At 40.8% G+C, this 19330-nt stretch overlaps 3 protein-coding genes across 4 annotated transcripts in view; all 3 read left to right on the top strand.

Moving 5' to 3' along the window:
• The window catches only part of LOC118407709 (zinc finger protein 501-like), a 482642-nt gene that overhangs the window by 686 nt on the left and 462626 nt on the right, over nucleotides 1-19330 (top strand). Inside the window, exon 2 of the mRNA XM_035808228.1 lies at nucleotides 7421-7488. The gene's annotated coding sequence lies outside the window, so the exon portion shown is untranslated. The remainder of the gene's footprint in view (nucleotides 1-7420; nucleotides 7489-19330) is intronic.
• LOC118407616 (zinc finger protein OZF-like) overlaps nucleotides 1-19330 on the top strand; it is an 83989-nt gene that overhangs the window by 13845 nt on the left and 50814 nt on the right. The gene's annotated exons all lie outside the window — the stretch shown is intronic.
• LOC118407723 (zinc finger protein 665-like) lies at nucleotides 2635-18925 on the top strand. The gene is made up of 5 exons (XM_035808242.1): nucleotides 2635-3083; nucleotides 3733-3751; nucleotides 7854-8558; nucleotides 12276-12980; nucleotides 16955-18925. Exons 1-5 carry the CDS (start codon nucleotides 2635-2637, stop codon nucleotides 18032-18034), a joined length of 2958 nt encoding a protein of 985 aa, XP_035664135.1. The 3' UTR covers nucleotides 18035-18925.

Genomic DNA, 19330 nt, shown 5'->3' with positions numbered 1-19330 from the left:
TTGGTAACAGAAGTCTTATAACACCTAAATATTAATAAGAAACCTTTACTTGTAACTTTTAGAGTGAGATACTTAGGTATTATGGGAATTCCCCGTTTTAGCCAAAATTATCAATTAATGACGTCATAATTACGTCATATTACGTCATAATGATAGAAAAAATTTCAGGAATTATAAAACTCGATGAGCACAATCTTCCCTGCAAATTTGGTGATCGTACAGTAAGCCGTTTTGAAAATACGAAGGGGGGGTCGAATGAGCAATCCCCCCCCCCCCCCCCCCCTGGAAGTGATACTGGTAGTTTATTGGTGAAACATTACAGATCTGGCGGTGTGGTTTACAAACATGTATTTGGAACTCGTCTGTGAAAAGGAAACCAACGGAAGAGAGACCTTGCAGACAATCCTAGTTAAATGGGCACAATATGCAGTCTTCATACATAACTTGTAACGTTAGTTGTATGTCGAAAATTGAACTTGTTAAAGAATCATGGTACGCAGTTCTAACTCAGTACAATGTAAGAATGCGGCTTTACTGCATTATGAAACACAAACTTGCGACTCCAAATAAGTAGCAAACTATTGAAAGGAAAAGCTCGACGAAAAATCGTTAGTCAACAGACAATAGGTGTAAACTATTCATCCCTGTCCCTCGCGTGCCACTAGATCAGTACTGGTAATTGGGTACTTTGCATGTGAAGGAATCGTGCCCTCGCTAGAAATCTACTGGTTGTGTTTCAGTAACGAGCCCCAAGCCCCACCCCCCCACCCCCCGCCAGGGAAGGCCCAAAAAGCCCAGTCTGGATAGGGTTAAACACATTGTAGAGTCTTTGCTTAATCGGGTTTATTCTACCACAAAACAGATGTTCAAAACCTATGGAGGTGCCAGTAGTAATACTAGTATATGGATTATGTTTCCCTGTACCTTAGTAGCCCTATGTTGCTATGTTACTTTTAAGTTTTATGTATTCTGTTTTTATTGAGTCAGTGCCTGAATAAAAAAGATATGAACTATGTAATAGTACCCCCTTGAGATATTCAAATTGTGCAACTAGAAGAGCAGTTGAGTAGCGGAAATACGTCCAATATTTGGACAGAAGAATTTCTTGTGCAAAATTCGCATACTTTTCTGGTTTGCAAAGGAATTTAATGATAATTATGTTACCTATATTTTCTGACCATCATTTTAGACATGGCGGAGTTCGCATTTGTGCCTCCTACAACTACCAGAATGAAACCAAACTAACTGTGAACGAGAATTACAACAGTTGGGAGCAGACAACAGACACGGGACGGCAGCAGGACGAGGAAAAGTACGTTCCAAACGACAAAACTTGCGATGTAAAAACAGAAATGGTAGATTCCAGCTGCCAGGTTTCTTCTGACGAACTGTATACTGAACAACCTGGGAAGGAGAGTGACAACAGGGAGACACAGACAACAGACATGGGCCTGCAGCAGGAAACGTGTGATGTGAACTTTCCCCAACCTGACAACACATCAACCTCACAGGTTCAGAAAAGAGGCCAGATGGGAAGGCATGTGGGTAAACGTACCGATGAGAAACCCTACATGTGTGGGGAGTGTGGGAACAGGACGGCTGAAAGGTCTAACTTATCCGTACACATGAGAACCCATACGGGAGAGAAACCCTACAAGTGTGACCAGTGCGACTATTCTGCAGCACACAAATCCCACTTGACCCGACACCTAAGAAAGCACACCGGTGAGAAACCCTACATGTGTGGGGAGTGCGGGTACAGGACAGCTCAAAGGTGTACATTATCCCTACATATGAAAACCCATACAGGAGAGAAGCCTTACAAATGTGACCAGTGTGAGTATGCTGCTGCACATAAATCCAACTTGGACAAGCATCTAAGAAAACATACTGGGGAGAAACCCTACATGTGTGGGGAGTGTGGGTTCAGGACAACTCATAAAGAAAGCTTATCTCGACACATGAGAACCCATACAGGAGAGAAACCCTACAAATGTGACCAGTGTGACTATTCTGCCGCACGGAAATCCACTTTGGACAACCATACAGTAGCAAAACACAGTGGCGAGAAACCCTACATGTGTGGGGAGTGTGGGTACAGGGCAGTTCATAAGTCTGACTTATCCAAACATATGAGAACGCACACAGGAGAAAAACCCTACAAGTGTGACCAGTGTGACTATTCTGCAGCACAAAAATCTACTTTGGACCAACATCTAAGAAAACACACCGGTGAGAAACCCTACATGTGTGGGGAGTGTGGGTACAGGGCAGCTCGAAAGTCTGACTTAATCCAACTCATGAGAATTCACACAGGAGAAAGACCTTACAAGTGTGACCAGTGTGACTATTCTGCTGCACGAAGATCTGCTTTGGAAAAACATCAAACAAAACACACTGGTGAGAAACCCTACATGTGTGGGGAGTGTGGTTACAGGACGACTAAGAAGTCCAACTTATCCCGACATACTAGAACCCACACAGGAGAGAAACCCTACAAGTGCGACCAGTGTGACTATTCTGCTGCACGGAAGTCTTCTTTGGATGAACATCTACAAATACACAGGTGAGAAACCCTACATGTGTGGGGAGAGTGGGTACAGGACAGCTCACCAGAGTCACTTATTCCGACATATGAGAACCCACACAGGAGAAAGACCATCCAGGTGTGGCCAGTGTGACTATTCTGCTGCAGATAAGTCCACCTTGGACCAACATGTAGCAAAACACACTGGTGACAAACCCTACATGTGTGGGGAGTGTGGGTACAGGACAACTCAGAAGTCTAACTTATCCACACATATGAGAACCCATACAGGAGAAAAACCCTACAAGTGTAACCAGTGCGACTATTCTGCTGCACGGAAATCCACTTTGGACAAACATCTAGTAAAACACACCGATGAGAAACCCTACATGTGTGGGGAGTGTGGGTACAGGGCAGCTCAAAGATCTAACTTATCCCGACATATGAAAACCCACACAGCAGACAAACCCTACAAGTGTGACCAGTGTGACTATTCTGCAGCACAAAAATCCACTTTGAACAAACATGTAAGAAGGCACACAGATAAAAAGACCTAGCTACATGCGGAGTGTTTCAAAACAGGACATTTCAAAACAGAACATTTCTTTGAACTCAAATATCTAAATAGCCAAGCATATAAGAACCCACAGAGGAGGAAAACCATAGAAGTGTTATCAGCGTAACTACTTTGCAGCAAGGATATCTTACCTTTATCTACTATTGAAAAGTCTGGCAGCGCTTATGACAAATGTTCCAGATAAAGTGCTTGTGTAAAATAGCTCCTAGACAAATTGACGTGCTGTATACGTAAACGTCATCGACTCATAGTTTTGCATCTAAGCTAGTTTCAGTTTCTGTATAGCAAGTCATACTTGTTGTTGTAAGAAAAATTGATAATTTATGTATTGTTTGCGCTCAATGAAAACTTTTTTTGCGATCATAACGTCTTTCAACATCCGTATAGTGCTTTGATCGCACATTGTGTATACTGATATTATGCATGTACTTGGTACATGTCATCTGTTTGTACACTCGTATTCTTAGTATGTGTTGTTAATATCAATTTATATTATACTATAGTTACTAACATATTTGATAATTTGGTTTCGATTCAAATAGAGCGCTGTCAAAATAAATTAAGTGTATGCAAAGTCTGATTTTGTTTTGGTTTATATTTTCTCTTTATCCTAAATCCTTTACCGTAGCAGTTTCAGCGCTAAGCATGTATAGATATATTCAATGTGGCTTAATATTGGCAAAGATGTAGTATTTTTTAAATAAATGGAGAGTAAATGAAGCCAAAAATGGTTGTGAATTTAAATCATATTTGAATAACGTCATTGCCGTGTTTCAAATTCCAAGTTCCAATTGAACAAGAAATCCTGCGCATATCATCCCTGACTTAACCAAACATATGAGAATCCACACAGGCGAAAGACCTTACAAATGTGACCAGTGTGACTATTCTGCCGCACGGAAATCCACTTTGGACAACCATACAGTAGCAAAACACAGTGGCGAGAAACCCTACATGTGTGGTGAATGCGGATATAGGACAGTTGAAAGGTCTACCTTGTCCCGACATATGAGAATCCATACAGGAGAAAAACCCTACAAGTGTGACCAGTGTGACTATTCTGCAACAGAGAAATCCACTTTGGTCAAACATATAAGAAAACACACCGGTGACAAACCCTACATATGCGGGGAGTGTGGGTACAGGGCGACTCGAAAGAATTACTTATCTCGACACATGAGGACCCACACAGGAGAAAAACCCTACAAGTGTGACCAGTGTGACTATTCTGCTGCACGAAAAATCAATTTGGTCCAACATATGACTAAACACTCTGGTGAGAAACCCTACAGATGTGACCAGTGTGACTACTATGCTGTACAGAAATATAGGTTGGTCGATCATTTAAGGACACACAATGGTGAAAAACCCTTCATGTGTGGGGAGTGTGGATACAGGGCATCTCAAAAGTCTCACTTATCCAAACATATGAGAACCCACACAGGAGAAAAACCTTACAAGTGTGACCAGTGCGACTTTTCTGCTATTGATAAATTCAAGTTGAAACAACATCAAGAAAAACATGCTGGCGATAAACCCTACAAGTGTGGAGAATGTGCATACATGACAGCCTATAGGTCTCACTTATCCAGACATATGAGATCCCACACAGGAGAGAAACCCTACAAGTGTGACCAGTGCGATTATTCGGCGGCAGAAAAACATCATCTGATAGATCATCAAAGAAGACATTCCGGTGAGAAACCCTACATGTGTGGGGAGTGTGGGTACAGAGCGGCTCAAAGAGCTACCTTATACCGACACATGGAAACACATATAGGAGAGAAACGCTAGATGCGCGAAGTATAGGTACAGAAAAGCTCAAATGTCTAACAACCTAAGCATATAAGACCCCACGAAGGAGGATAACCATATAAGTGTTATCGGTGTTACTGCAGCTAGGAAATCTCACCTTTATCTACTTTTCATATGCTAAAAACCTAGCAGGGCTTTTGACAAATGTAGATAGAGTGCTTGTGCTCCTGGGCCATTTGACGTACAGTATACGTAAACCTCATCGACTCATAGAGGTTGGTTTTGCATCTGAGATAGTTCTAGTTTTTGTATAGCAAGTCACTTGTTTCATTTTGAGCAAAAACATTACCATTCATGTGTTGTTTTCGCTCTGTGTAACATTTTTGTGATCATAGGAGTATACTAACTTTTTTAAACATCCGTATATTTTGTTTATCTATCCGAAAGAATAATATCTACAACAATTCGTACATTGTGTACAGTCAAACCTGTATTAGCGGCCACCTTTGCATACCGGCCACCTGCCCATAGTGGCCACTTTTTGTCGGTCCCTTGGATTTGTAATGATTAAGAAATAGGCTTAGCGGCCACCTCTCCAACGCGGCCACGGCCACACGATTTCCGGTCCCACAGGTACAAAAACACTGCCGATTACGGCCACGCGGACCGCTGATCTATGTTTCGGCACGCGTTCGGCCATATACAGCGGCCGTATCGTCACCCTACGCCGGGTTTAAAACCTCTTTGACTTATTTTCAAAACAAAACTTCGTAAACTGGCGCTACCCATACCCGCTGACAAACGAGGTCATATAAGGTCAATAGACGACACCAATATTCCGGAGGTAAATTATGTTAAAGTTACGTTCTAGTACACTATCGCTTAGGTTAATTTACAGCACAAAAACTTTCTAAATGAATTGTTACAAAGACAAAATAACATGTACTTCAGACTATGGTGGATTTTATTCTTACTTTTATTAAGAGATAAGTCTAAAGTGACGAGACTTTTCTTGTGAGTACCACATTAGCATAATGGGCGAATCCGACGTGTGAACGCGAGCGGGAACACACGGACGGCGAAGTATCAAAGGATACAAGACGAAAGATCAAAGAAATATGACGATACCGGTCTCTTCGGACAATATGAACTGTAGTAACATTGAAAACTTTTTATAGCTTTTGTTTTCTTAATATATATAGTGTAAAAATCATTGCAGTACATGTACAGTACTGTATTATGTGAATAAAGATCAGTGGGTACTAAAACCATGTGTAACTTATTGCTTGTGGCCAACTAATTAGCATATTCTCTATAGTGGCCACCTCTCTATAGTGGCCAATTTTGAGCAGTCCCTTGAATGGCCGCTATAGACAGGTTTGACTGTATACTGATATTAGACATGTACTTGGTACAGGTAGTCTGTTTGTACACATGTATTCTTACTATTTGTAGCTGATTGCAATTTATATTACACTAACATATTTGATAACTTTGTTTTCACTCTAATAAAGTGTTGTCAACATAAAGTAAGTGTAGCAAAGTCTATGATTTGATTTTGATTATTCTAATTCCTTTACCGTAGCAATTTTGGCGTTTAACATGTATAGATATATTCCATCGTGGCTTAATATTGACAAAGATGAAGATTTTACAAAATAAATGGAGAGCAAACGATGCCAAAAAATTGGTGTGAATTTAAATCATATTTGAATAACGTCATTACCCTGTTTCAAGTTCTTAATTGCAATTGAATAAGAAATCATGCGCATATCATCCCTCATGCCGGATTTCAATTGATTTAAAAAAAAAATTAACAAAAAATGATAAGTAGAAGTCGAGGTAGAGCGTTACATTTGTTAGTCTCAAAACCCGCAAGAGTAACTAAAGGGTTATGCGGCCATTTCTGGTTTGACCCATTGTCAAGCGAGTATCAGGTTTGTAACCTCTGACCTTTACTCCGTCAGTGAGATTACGACCGCCATTTTGTTTTCCGTCATCGTCTTCGTTACTCACTTCAGCAACCTGCCGCGTTTTAAGGGGGTTCCGGAAGCAGTGGAGACCGCTAACTACCACAGACATACAGGTAAGACCTGTGGTTGTTGTTAATGCTTTCTGGTTGGTGTTTATTTACAGGTAAATTGCATTTATGGGTGTGTTTGTGATGTGTGCTTTGATGGGGAGGGGGGCAGTGACTGTAAAATAATTCTATGTTTGGGATGTATACACGGGGTCACTTGCACTTGAATATCTGTCACACAAGACTTTCTACCAGTCTTCACTAACTTCGGTACTAATACTTTATAGACCGGGGGGGGGGGTAAATACTGTGTTCTGCTACTTTTGAAAACTTGTTTCTATTATAAAGGAATAAGAGGAGAATGGATCCATGTCTATTTTCCTAAGTGCTAAATAATGTCTAACACGAAAAAGCAGCAGATCCCAAGGAACTGTGTATGGCTGGATGGTTAACGTACCGTAGAATGTGTCAAGAGGAGTCTTGTGGGAGGCATGTTGCATTCTCTTGCATATGATTTTGTAATAGAAATATGCTGTTCCAGGCTGCGGCGTCCCTCCCCTGCATCAATAGAGAAGCTAGCCTCTGATTTGGCACCGTTGTCATACGCAGGTATGTGGTTCATATGGTTACGTTTCAGAAAGAAATTTCATGTGAAAACATAGCCTTTAAGTTTAGCTTGATAAATAATCTTCATACCATGGCATCACCATATACATCTGTATATGTACTTTCTAATCAGTCTCCATATATATATATATATATATATATCCCACAGAATAAAAATGGAAGATTCCAGCTCCGAACATTCTACTGGAAAACTGTCTCTAAGTCTTGGACATCCTGGGAAGGAGATGGACTATACAGAACACACTGGGAAGGAGATGGACTGTACAGAACACACTGGGAAGGAGATGGACTGTACAGAACACCCTGGGAAGGAGAGTGACAGCATGGAGACCCAGACAACAGACATGGGCCTGCAGTCGGAAACGTGTGATGTGAACTTTCCCCAACCTGACAACACATCAACCTCACAGGCACAGGAGAGCAGAGGTGATATGGGAAGGCATGTGGTTAAACACACTGGTGAGAAACCCTACATGTGTGGGGAGTGTGGGTACAGGACAGGTAGAAGGTCTGACTTATCACGACATATGAGAGTCCACACCGGAGAGAAACCCTTTAAGTGTGATCAGTGTGACTATTCTGCTTCACGAAAATCGCATTTGAAGCAACATGTATCAATACACACCGGTGAGAAACCCTATATGTGTGGGGAGTGTGGGTACAGAGCGACTCAAAAGTCTGAATTATCCAAACATATGAGAACTCACACAGGAGAAAAACCGTACAAGTGTGATCAGTGTGATTATTCTGCTGCACAGAAAGGCCACTTGGACCAACATCTAATGAAACACAGTGGTCACAAACCCTACATGTGTGGGGAATGCGGGTACAGGACAAGTTATAAAGGAAGCTTATCTCGACATTTGAGAACCCACACAGGAGAAAACCCCTACAAGTGCGACCAGTGTGACTATTCTGCTGCACAAAAAGGACAATTGGACCAACATCTAATGAAACACAGTGGGGAGAAACCCTACCTGTGTGAGAAGTGTGGGTACATAACAACAGCAAAGTCCAACTTATCCAAACACATGAAAACACATACAGGAGAATAACCTTAGAAGTGACTATTCCGCTGCAAACAAATCCTCCTTTAACCGACATGTAAGAAATCACACCAGGAAAAAGACATAGATGTGCAAAGCTTGCTGGAACAGGGCAACTCAAATGTCTAAAAACCTAAGCATATAAGAACTCACAGAGGAGGAAAACCATATAAGTGTTATCAGTGTAACTACTTTGCAGCTATGAAATTTCATCTACTTTTCATGTATACGAAAGACATAGGAAACAAACTAAATCTACAAGTGTGACAAATGTACAACAAACAGCTTTACCCACCTACGTAGTCCTTAGACCTCCAGGTCATGTGGTTGGGGTGGTGGGTTGGGGGTGGGACATAATGGCCAGCTTGTGTTAAAAGACCTCCAGGCTTATCTGTACCTGGGCCCAAGAACTACTCTGTGGTAAGGATTTCTACATAAGAGGCAGACATGTCCCAGTCAGCTGGCGAGGATTATAGAAAATGTTGTCGAACGGACCATCGTTCTTATTCTTATATCAATGTAGGTTTTGTACATGCATAGATAGGGCTGTGTACCTAAATACCTGTACCGTACCTAAAAAATTGTTTAGGTACAGGTCCGGACCTAAACATCTGTGTACCTGTACCTGTACCTAAACAAACTAAATCACTATTAAACACTACTTTTTAAGACTGCTGGACAAGTAAATCCCGAATCAACAATGACAATGGTAATAATCTTGCAATTGAAACTTTAAAAAAACTTGCAAAGAAATTGTTTTGAGATTCAAATATGTAATTCCCCATACATAGATGACAATTTATCACTAGAGAAGACAGTTAGCTACATGTTTAACTTACATATAATTGGTTAAACTTTTTTAGGTACAGGTGCAGGTCCGGACCTGTACGTAAACCCGTGTACCTGTACCTGTACCTAAAATTTGCATAGACATACTATTTTTACATGCTCCACCCTTGAAAATGTTTAGTATATACTCAGGATTCATCATACCAAGTTCCATGCTTTTTCCACATTTTGCACAATTCTAGCTATATTTCGCACCAATCGCCTGGACTATTTAATTGGTGATAGAAGGTTTTAAAATTGGAAGGTAGTCAGCTTGATCTTTTTGATATGTAAGCGCTCAAACAGGCGACAGATATAGAAGTTAACTTTGAACTGTAGCTAGGTGTCGCTGCTAACAATGCAGTTCCAAACATAAAGTACTGCCACATACATAGATATAGTCACACTCAAAACTGTACAGATGTAGGTTTTGTACCTAAGATAGTAGCCATGATAGATGTGCTCCTTTCTTTTGTGTTGGCCGCTTATTTGTTAATAACATTTGTGTAAGAAAGCCTTTTTATAATCGCAATGTACAGATGATACAGATGTAGGTTTTAGACTTGAGATACTTTTATATGATCTTTGTTTTTTCTCAACTTTACGCATGTCGGTATTAATTTGAATGCTGGAAAATTTATAACATATACTTACTTGCATTTTTCTACTTTGTTTGATAGAACGATCTTACATTTCCATCTATATAGCATAATATGCACAGATTTGTATACATGCACTTATGTTTTGTAGACATGTATTTGTATTCTTTAACCTCATAGCAATATAGATGATACTGAGCATAATTTTGGTAAAGCTCATTCAAAATAAAGTGTAAATAAAGACAGTTATTTGCATGGGTGCTCGTTTCTATCGTTTGACAATTCTGAGCCCCTTGCCTTCGAAACTTAAGAAATATAGACATTTCATACTATGGCATAATTTTAATAGAAAAATAGCATAATGTCCTGAAGAAATGTAAAAAGAAGGTGTTGATTTGAATCGTAGTGAAATAGCATCCGTGTGGCAGCAGTGTCTCAAGAACTAAACGTGAAATGAAGAAGAAATCTTGTGCATATCGGATTCCACCTGGCTTGGCCTAACCGTCAAAACCTGACAGAATCTGAGACAAAACCTGACAGAATCTGAGACGTATAAATTGAGGTCGAACGTTTGTTTTGTTTATTAAGAAATTTACATTAGTGTTGAAATACATTCACTACTCTTCCTGGAGTCCTCTTCCGTAACATACAAGAATTCTATAACCACTATTATTCTATTTATAACGTTATTCTTGCTTGGTTCGAAACGAGGAGAGTGAATATAAAGCGCTATGCGGCGATCCGTGGATTGACCCATGGAGTATCAGGTTTGTGATCTCTGACCTTTACCCTTTTGGAGAGCTGACGTCCGCCATTTTGTTTACGTCTCGTCTTGCGTTTTTCATCATATCCTCCAAACTGAAGCGATTTTTACCGATTTGTAGGAGTCTTCGAGTCCGCTTTCTACCATAGACCTATAGGTAACACCTTTGATTGTCGTTAATGCTTCCTGACTGGGGCTTGTTTGGCGGCGAATTAGAATTTTAGAGCTGTGTTTTGTTTAGATCGATAGTCGATGGGGAGGGGGGCATTCATACTAATGTCTGGTAACGACTGCCAAATATCATTTTGTATCTCAAATATACTGCCAGACATCAGGACAAAGTTTAGATTTTTATAATATAAATGATAGATTAAGTGGCGGTCGTTATATCCGTGCACCATAATGCGAAACGTTTCCTAGTAGTGACCTGCCTACCATTTTTGGTGCGCAGCTATAACTATGGAAGTCAACTCCATTTTGTGTGCAGTCATTAATTTAACGTAATCATGAATAGGCTAAGAACCTGCAGTGCCAGTGAAATGTGTTATTCACCTTACTAAAGCCAGATGGCGTAAAAAGTCCTATATCTTCTATTACACCATTGTACAATCTGTGCTAAAGTCGGATCCATTGTACCACAAAGATAATGTCAAAAGCCTCTCGATGCGCCCGTGTATATAGATTGTTATGTTTCTATGTGTCTGCATACTATATGCATGTATTCTGTTTTGACTATGACTTTGTAAGTGACTGTATTAAAGTATTATGAACTATATTGTTGTATCACCTATGAAATATCCAAATCTTGATACTACTTGATACTTGACACACAATTGAGGAACTACAACAGCTCTACTGCTTTCACAGGAGAAGTTTTTGTGTAAATTTTGCAACCTTTTTTTCAGGTTTGTAAAATAAATAATTAAAACTATATTGTTTTATCATCATTTTAGACATGGAGGAACCCACGTGTGTGCCGCGTAATAAAGAGCTTCTTGCGGAACAAACTTCAGAGACGCACATCAAAGAGGAGCTGACAGGAGACACTGGATGGCAACAGGATGGACAAGAGGACGTGTTGTGCCAGGAAACGTACCGTGAGGACCAGGAAACCTACGACTACCAGCCAACCGGACATCTTTGGAACGAGACTTACAACAGTTGGGAGCAGACAACAGACACGGGACGGCAGCAGGACGAGGAAAGGGACGTTCCAAACGACGAAACGTGCGGTGTAAAAGCAGAAATGGAAGAGTCCAGCTGTGAGCTTTCTACTGGAGAACTGTGTGCTGGGCATCCTCGTAAGGAGAGTGACAGCAGGGAGACCGAGACAACAGACATGGGCCTGGATCAGGAAACGTGTGATGTGAACTTTCCCCAACCTGACAACATCTCATCTCTCAAGATGGCGGCGGAGCGTAACATGTGAGTTTGAGCTCCCGCCATACCGGGTCATTTGACTCCATTTCTTTCATATTTCTTTCATATTTCGGACATTTTTGTGGCGTCCAGCGTTACTGTCTCCTCTTCCAGTCAATGCCGGGTAGGAAGCAATCCAAGAGGAAACGCAGACCTACTTCTGGAGACTCTGTCGCGCATGATTCAGAGGATAGCAGCATGGCGACGCAGGTATCTCTGAGCAGTATCGCTGCGCACCTGAGTGAATTTGCATCTAAAACCTCTGCAAGCTTTGACAAGTTAAATGCCTCTATCTATCACTTGGGTGAAGACATGAAGTCTCTGCGTCAGGAAGTTGTTTCTCTTCAGCAGAGCGTATCCTTCGCTCACGACGAGATCGATGCCCTTAAACAAGAAACTTCCACTAAAAACTCCGGCTTGGAACAGCGCGTCATCGCCCTCGAGGAGAAACTGTTGTTGTCAGAGCTCTATTCCAAGAAGCAAAATCTTCTCTTGTGGGGTGTACAGGCTGAGGAAGAAGAAGATGTGGTGGAGAAAACCTACAAATTCATGGAGGACAACTTGAAGATGACCAACGTCAAAAGTATCGCCTTTGTGAACGTCCACCGTCTCCCAAAGATGCGCGGAAATCCGATCATCGCCAAGTTTGTATCCATGGCGGATCGCGACCTTGTTCTGCGCCACGCGTACCGTCTCCAGCCGAAGTCTGGCATCGGTGTCAGTGTTCACCTTCCTGTCCCCATCCAGAAGGCGAAGGAGAGGCTAAAGCCAGCCTTCTATGATGCAAGAAGCAAGGGCCTTAAGCCCAAGTTCAAGCTTGTTGGTGCCACTATGCACCTCTGCGTTGCGGGAGGCAAGAAATTCAAGACACCTGAGGACTATTTCAATTAGACACCTTCTTCTCTGCTAAGTACTTTCTCTACCTAACTTATGATGGCCTGGTAAGGGCAACAGCCTGAGAGTTACTTGAACTAACTCATAGTGACTGTATTTTATGTGATGTTACTTTTGAAACGTGAGTACTGTATTTACTTTGTTCTTTGTCTTTTGTTCAAAACGGGATCGTCTAGCTTGGTAGCAGAGGTTTTATTACTCAAAGTCTGTTTGTTAGGGATATCCTTCATGACATGCCTATAAGTACTGAGCAGCATATGGCAGTGATAGGAATGTTCGAAGCTGATCGTCATTTTGCCGTATTGAAAAGATGTAAGACCTGTATACATTTTGATATCTTCTTACTGTTTTTCCCACTTCCTGTATTAGTTGTACTTAGTCTCATTGCGGGTGACATTCATCCAAACCCTGGGCCGTCAACTATGTATACCTCATTTAAATACCTAAACATTCTACATGCCAATGTAAATAGTTTAGTTGCCGGCTCAAAGTTGGACGAACTGTCATCTCTTGCAATCCAACACAAATTGGATGTTATCGCAATCTCTGAATCATGGCTTGGTGACACCATTGACACAAGTAACATCGTATTAGATGGCTTTCAATCTCCAATTCGCCGAGATAGGAATAGACACGGTGGAGGAGTCGTAGTTTACGTTTCTGACCAGATTGCCTTTAACAGACGCACAGATCTAGAAACTGCCACTGTTGAATGCATTTGGCTGGAATTGTGCACTGGTAAATTCCGCATTCTTTTTGCTGTATACTATAGACCACCTGCGCAGGATTTGTATACAATCAACGAGTTTGTTGATTCCTTTAGTGATTCAGTTTTCTCAGCCGGGGGTACTCCACATGATGCTCTCATTATCACTGGTGATTTTAATGCAAAACACCAGGCATGGTGGCCCCGTGACCCAATCACTACTGCCGGTTTAAAATTATTTCAAGCATCACAGATGTTGAATCTTACACAGGTGATTAAGGAACCGACATGCGACCTCTCCTTGTCAGCTTCTTTGATTGACCTGCTTTTTACTGACATTAGTGGTATTGTTTTGTCCACCTCTGTTTTATCTCCTTTATCGGGGTGCCACCATTCCCCAATTGTTGCTACTTTTAAACTATCTTTACAGCTTCCAAGGCCATACACTAGATCAGTCTGGGACTATTCCAGAATTGATTTTACCAAGCTTACCACCTTCGTATCCGATCCCAAATGGAACGACATATACCACTGCAATTCTGTGAACGAAGCTGGTAGTAAGCTTACTGATTTAATATATGAGGCCAAAAATATCTGTGTACCTCACAAGACCATTAAAATCAGACCACGTGATAAACCGTGGATGCTCCCTCGGCTGAGACGGCTAATGCGACAGCGTGACAAACTTCACAAGAGGGCCAAACTGTCTAACAATCCTGTGCATTGGGCGTCATATCGTAGAATTAGAAACAAACTTGTTGGAGATATTGCTTCTGCAAAATCTGATTATCACAATCGTCTAGTTCAGTCTTTGTCGGAGCCTAATACAGCAAGTAAGAAGTGGTGGCACATCATTAAGTATTTTTATAGGTGTAATAGTATTTCTACAATTCCTCCTCTAAACCTCGGCAATACTTTCACAACTGATTCGAAAGAAAAAGCATCTTTGTTTAATGAATATTTTGCTGCTCAGTCTTCAGTTGATGATAGTAATGCCGTTCTTCCTGAACTCGATTATTTGACCGATGCTCGTCTATACGAATGTGTTACTTCTGCTGAGGAAGTTGAACTCTACATATCTCTCCTTGATGTATCTAAGGCCCATGGATTTGATAGCGTAGATAATCGTTTTTTAAAACTTATTGGTCCATTTATATCAGACAAGATTGCCTTTGTATTTAACTTATCACTCTGCCATGGTACTTTTCCTCAAAATTGGAAATGTGCAAATGTAGTTCCCATTTTTAAAAAGGGAGACCCGCAACAAGTTTCTAACTACCGCCCCGTTTCTTTACTTCCATCACTCTCCAAAATTCTTGAAAAAATTGTTTACAAGCACCTTTACAACCATTTGTTATCGCAAAGCCTACTAAGTTCATTTCAGTCGGGCTTCATCCGTGGCGACTCCACTGTCTGTCAACTTGTCTGCATAACTCACAAAATACTCGAAGCACTTGACGCAAATAAAGAAGTACGAGCTGTTTATCTCGACTTCTCTCGTGCTTTTGACAAAGTTTGGCATGATGGACTTATTTTTAAGTTACGAAGAAACGGGGTGGAAGGACCACTCTTGAACTGGTTTCAAAGCTATCTTCATGGCAGAATTCAGCGTGTTGTGGTTGATGGCCAGTGTTCTGGTTGGCTCAGTGTATGTGCAGGTGTACCTCAGGGCTCCGTACTGGGCCCCTTACTTTTTCTTATATATATTAACGACATGTTGGACGATTTATTAACTCAACCCTTTTTGTTTGCAGACGATAGCTCCCTGATCGATATTGTTGAGAATCCCATACTTACATCTATAAGACTTAACTCCGATCTTCAGCGAATTCTTTCCTGGTCCAATAAATGGCTTATGGAACTTAACCCATCCAAAACAGAAGAAATTTGTATTTCAAAGAAAAAGGTTCCACCAATTCACCCTCCTCTTTTTCTTGGTAATTCAGTTATTCAAACGGTGAAACATCATAAGCATATCGGTGTTATTTTAACGTCGAACATGTCATGGAGTACTCACATTATTCAAATGGTTGCGAAGGTGTTTAAAAAGGTATCCATTATTAAAAACCTAAAATTTAAGCTGCCTCGCAATATTTTGGAAAATATTTACAAGACTTTTATAAGACCGTCTCTAGAATATGCCGATGTTGTTTGGCACAGCTGCTCTGATTCTGACTCTAGACTTATCGAGCGGCTGCAATATGAATGCTCCCTCACGGTATCTGGCGCCGTGAGGGGGTCATCATATTCTTCCGTCCTTCAGGAGCTCGGCTGGGAAAAACTATCCGAGCGACGTTATGTCCATTCTCTTCTTCTATTTTATAAGATTGTTAATGGCCAAGCTCGTCAGTATTTCACTGACTTGTTACCACCGGCAGTTTCTGAGGCAACTTCATACAACCTTCGTAACAAATCAAACATCCAAACGCCAGTTTGTACTACAAATCGTTTTTTAAGATCTTTTGTACCATACTCAATTCAGAAATGGAACTGTCTTGATCTAAGTATCCGCTCGTTGAGCCCCCATTTATTCAAAAAGTACTTAATCAAGTCTGTACGTCCTGTTGTTCCAACTTATTTTAGTTCCGGTCCAAGATACCCCTGTGTCCTTCTTACGCGCCTTCGTGTTGGTACCTATAGCCTAAATCATAGTTTATCTGTGCGTAACTTAGTTGATGATCCTTCCTGTACCTGCGGGTGCCGATGTGAAAGTATTTCTCACTTCCTTTTACACTGTCCTAATTATATTAATCAACGTTTACTTTTATTTGACAGGATAAAAAATTTGAATATTTCAACTCTCAATACTGATGCCATGTCTGAAACAGCTGTTATAAATTTACTGTATAGGGGGTCACCCCTCCTCTCTTCCACTGACAATGCTAATGTACTTTATATTGCCCAGATGTATTTATTAGAAACCAAACGTTTTGTATAATTGTTTTCTTTTGTTATAACTCCAATACTGTATTCATTATTGGCATCATATTTGTATTGTTAATTTGTATTATTAATATGTTTACTAGTATTTCATCTCTGTTATAGTGACGATTCCCGTATTTTTGTGTTTTAGTTGTGTATTGTTCATTGTATTCTGTTAGTGGTGCCGTGAACATAAGCGTTTAGCTTGAGTGCGGCACCACTGTGTGTGTAATTTGTATGTTCTTTAATAAATAAAAAAAAAAAAAAACCTGACAACACATCAACCTCACAGGAACAGGACAGCAAAGGCAGTATGGGAAGGCATGTGGTAAAACGCGCTGGTGAAAAACCCTACATGTGTGGGGAATGTGGGTACAAAACAGCTCGAAAGTACCATTTATCCCTACATATGAATACCCATACAGGAGAGAAACCCTACAAGTGTGTGGAGTGTGAGCACAGAGCAGCTCAAAAGTCCGACTTATCCAGACATATGAGAACCCATACAAAAGATCGACCCTACAAGTGTGACCAGTGCGACTATTCTGCAGCACAGAAATCTGACTTATCCAAACATATGAGAACCCACACAGGAGATAAACCCTACAGGTGTGACCAGTGTGACTATTCCGCCGCACGGAAATTCAGTTTGGACCAACATCTATCAAAACACACTGGAGAGAAACCATACATGTGTGGAGAGTGTGAATACAGGACAGTTAAGAAGTCCCACTTATCTCGACATATGAGAACCCACACAGGAGAAAAACCCTACAAGTGTGACCAGTGTGACTACTCTGCTGCACAGAAAGGTGAATTGAAAAAACATCTAGCAAAACACACTGGTGAAAAACCCTACATGTGTGGGGAGTGCGGGTATAGGACTATAAGAAAGGATAATTTATCCCTACATATGAGAAACCATACAGGAGAGAAACTCTACAAGTGTGACCAGTGTGACTATTCGTTTGCAGAGAAATCCAAATTGGGTCGACATAGAAGAAAACACACCGGTGAGAAACCCTACATGTGTGGAGATTGTGGGTACAGGACAGCTGTGAAGTGCAACCTATCCACACACATAAGAAGCCACACAGGAGAAAAACCCTACAAGTGTGACCAGTGTGACGTTTCTGTAGCAAACAAATCTCACTTGAACCGACACTTACGAAAACACACCGGTGAGAAACCCTACATGTGTTGGGAGTGTGGGTACAGGGTGGCTCAAAATTCTGACTTATCCCGACATATGAGAAGTCATACGGGAGAAAAACCTTACAAATGTGACCAGTGTGACTATTCTGCTGCACATAAACCCTCCTTGGACCATCATCTAGCAAAACACCGGTGAGAAACCCTACATCTGCGGGGAGTGTGGGTACAGGACAGCAAGAAGGTCTAACTTATCTAGACATATGCGAAAAACCCCACGAGCGTGGTCGGTGGGACAATCCTAACCCCTCACAGTTGTGGCCAAAATGACTCTACCTGTGCATAAGGTATAGTGACTGTAGGTGCTGTGTATGTGGTATAGTAACTGTAGGTGCTGTGCATGTGGTATTGTAACTGTAGGTGCTGTGCATGTGGTATTGTAACTGTAGGTGCTGTGCATGTGGTATTGTAACTGTAGATGCTGTGTATGTGGTATAGTGACTTAGGTGCTACTTTTGAGAGGGCCACACTCAGAGCAAATGTTGTTTTTGAAGGACCTTCACACAATGTTGTAAAGAAAGACACGTTGATGAGAAAATGAGCTGAAATCTGTAATTTACTGACGCTTTGGTGGCTATTCCCTTTGTCTTACCGTACGGAACATGAACATTTTGTATAGGACAATGTGAACACCGCACCACACTTGTAGCATTGAAAGTAATCGCCATATCTTATAGCGATAGAAAAAATGTTGTAGTGATAGAAAAAGTTCTGCATAAAAGATTGTCATATTTGTTTCGTACAATCCTATGGTAGTTATAGCATGTTAGTAGCTAACCTTTAATTAGTAAGTAATCATGTTGGAACCTGAATTCTTGGGATCCTGGACTTTCTGGACTTTGATTTATACGAAAGAATAACATTTACAGCAATACGCGCGCTGTTTATAGTGGTTATATGCATGTACTTGGCACATATATGTAGTTTGTACACATGGATTCTTAGTATTTGGCATAAAGCATGGTATATTACACATACTTGAGAACCGTTTTTGGTTCAGTGTTGTCAAAATAAAACAGGCGTAAACAAAGCCAATGATTTTCTGTTGATTTATACCGTCTGATAATCCTCATTCTCCTGTCTTAGCAGTTTTACCGTTAGATATGTAGAGATATATTCAATTGTGGTGTTATCTTGATTAAGACAAGGATTTCTGAAAATAAATGAAGCGTAAAGAAAGCCAAATATGTGTCGTAAATATAACATGCATTGGCATAATACCGGTAGTAAGACTTATACCGGTAGATTCAAAATACTGGAACTTAAAGAGATCTACACATGCAACAATAGTTATTTCTGAGCTGTGCACACTTCAGACATCTAGGTGTCCAATACATCATTTACAAAGCATCGATAACAATGTTTCGAAGACAACAAGGCCAAAAGTTTTCAATATCTTTTTCGGGGTAGGCAGCTCGTCGTGGGACGAACACAC

The sequence above is a fragment of the Branchiostoma floridae genome, unplaced genomic scaffold, assembly GCF_000003815.2.
Source record: "Branchiostoma floridae strain S238N-H82 unplaced genomic scaffold, Bfl_VNyyK Sc7u5tJ_1439, whole genome shotgun sequence".
NCBI lineage: Eukaryota > Metazoa > Chordata > Leptocardii > Amphioxiformes > Branchiostomatidae > Branchiostoma > Branchiostoma floridae.
This window is presented reverse-complemented; position numbering and strand designations above follow the sequence as displayed.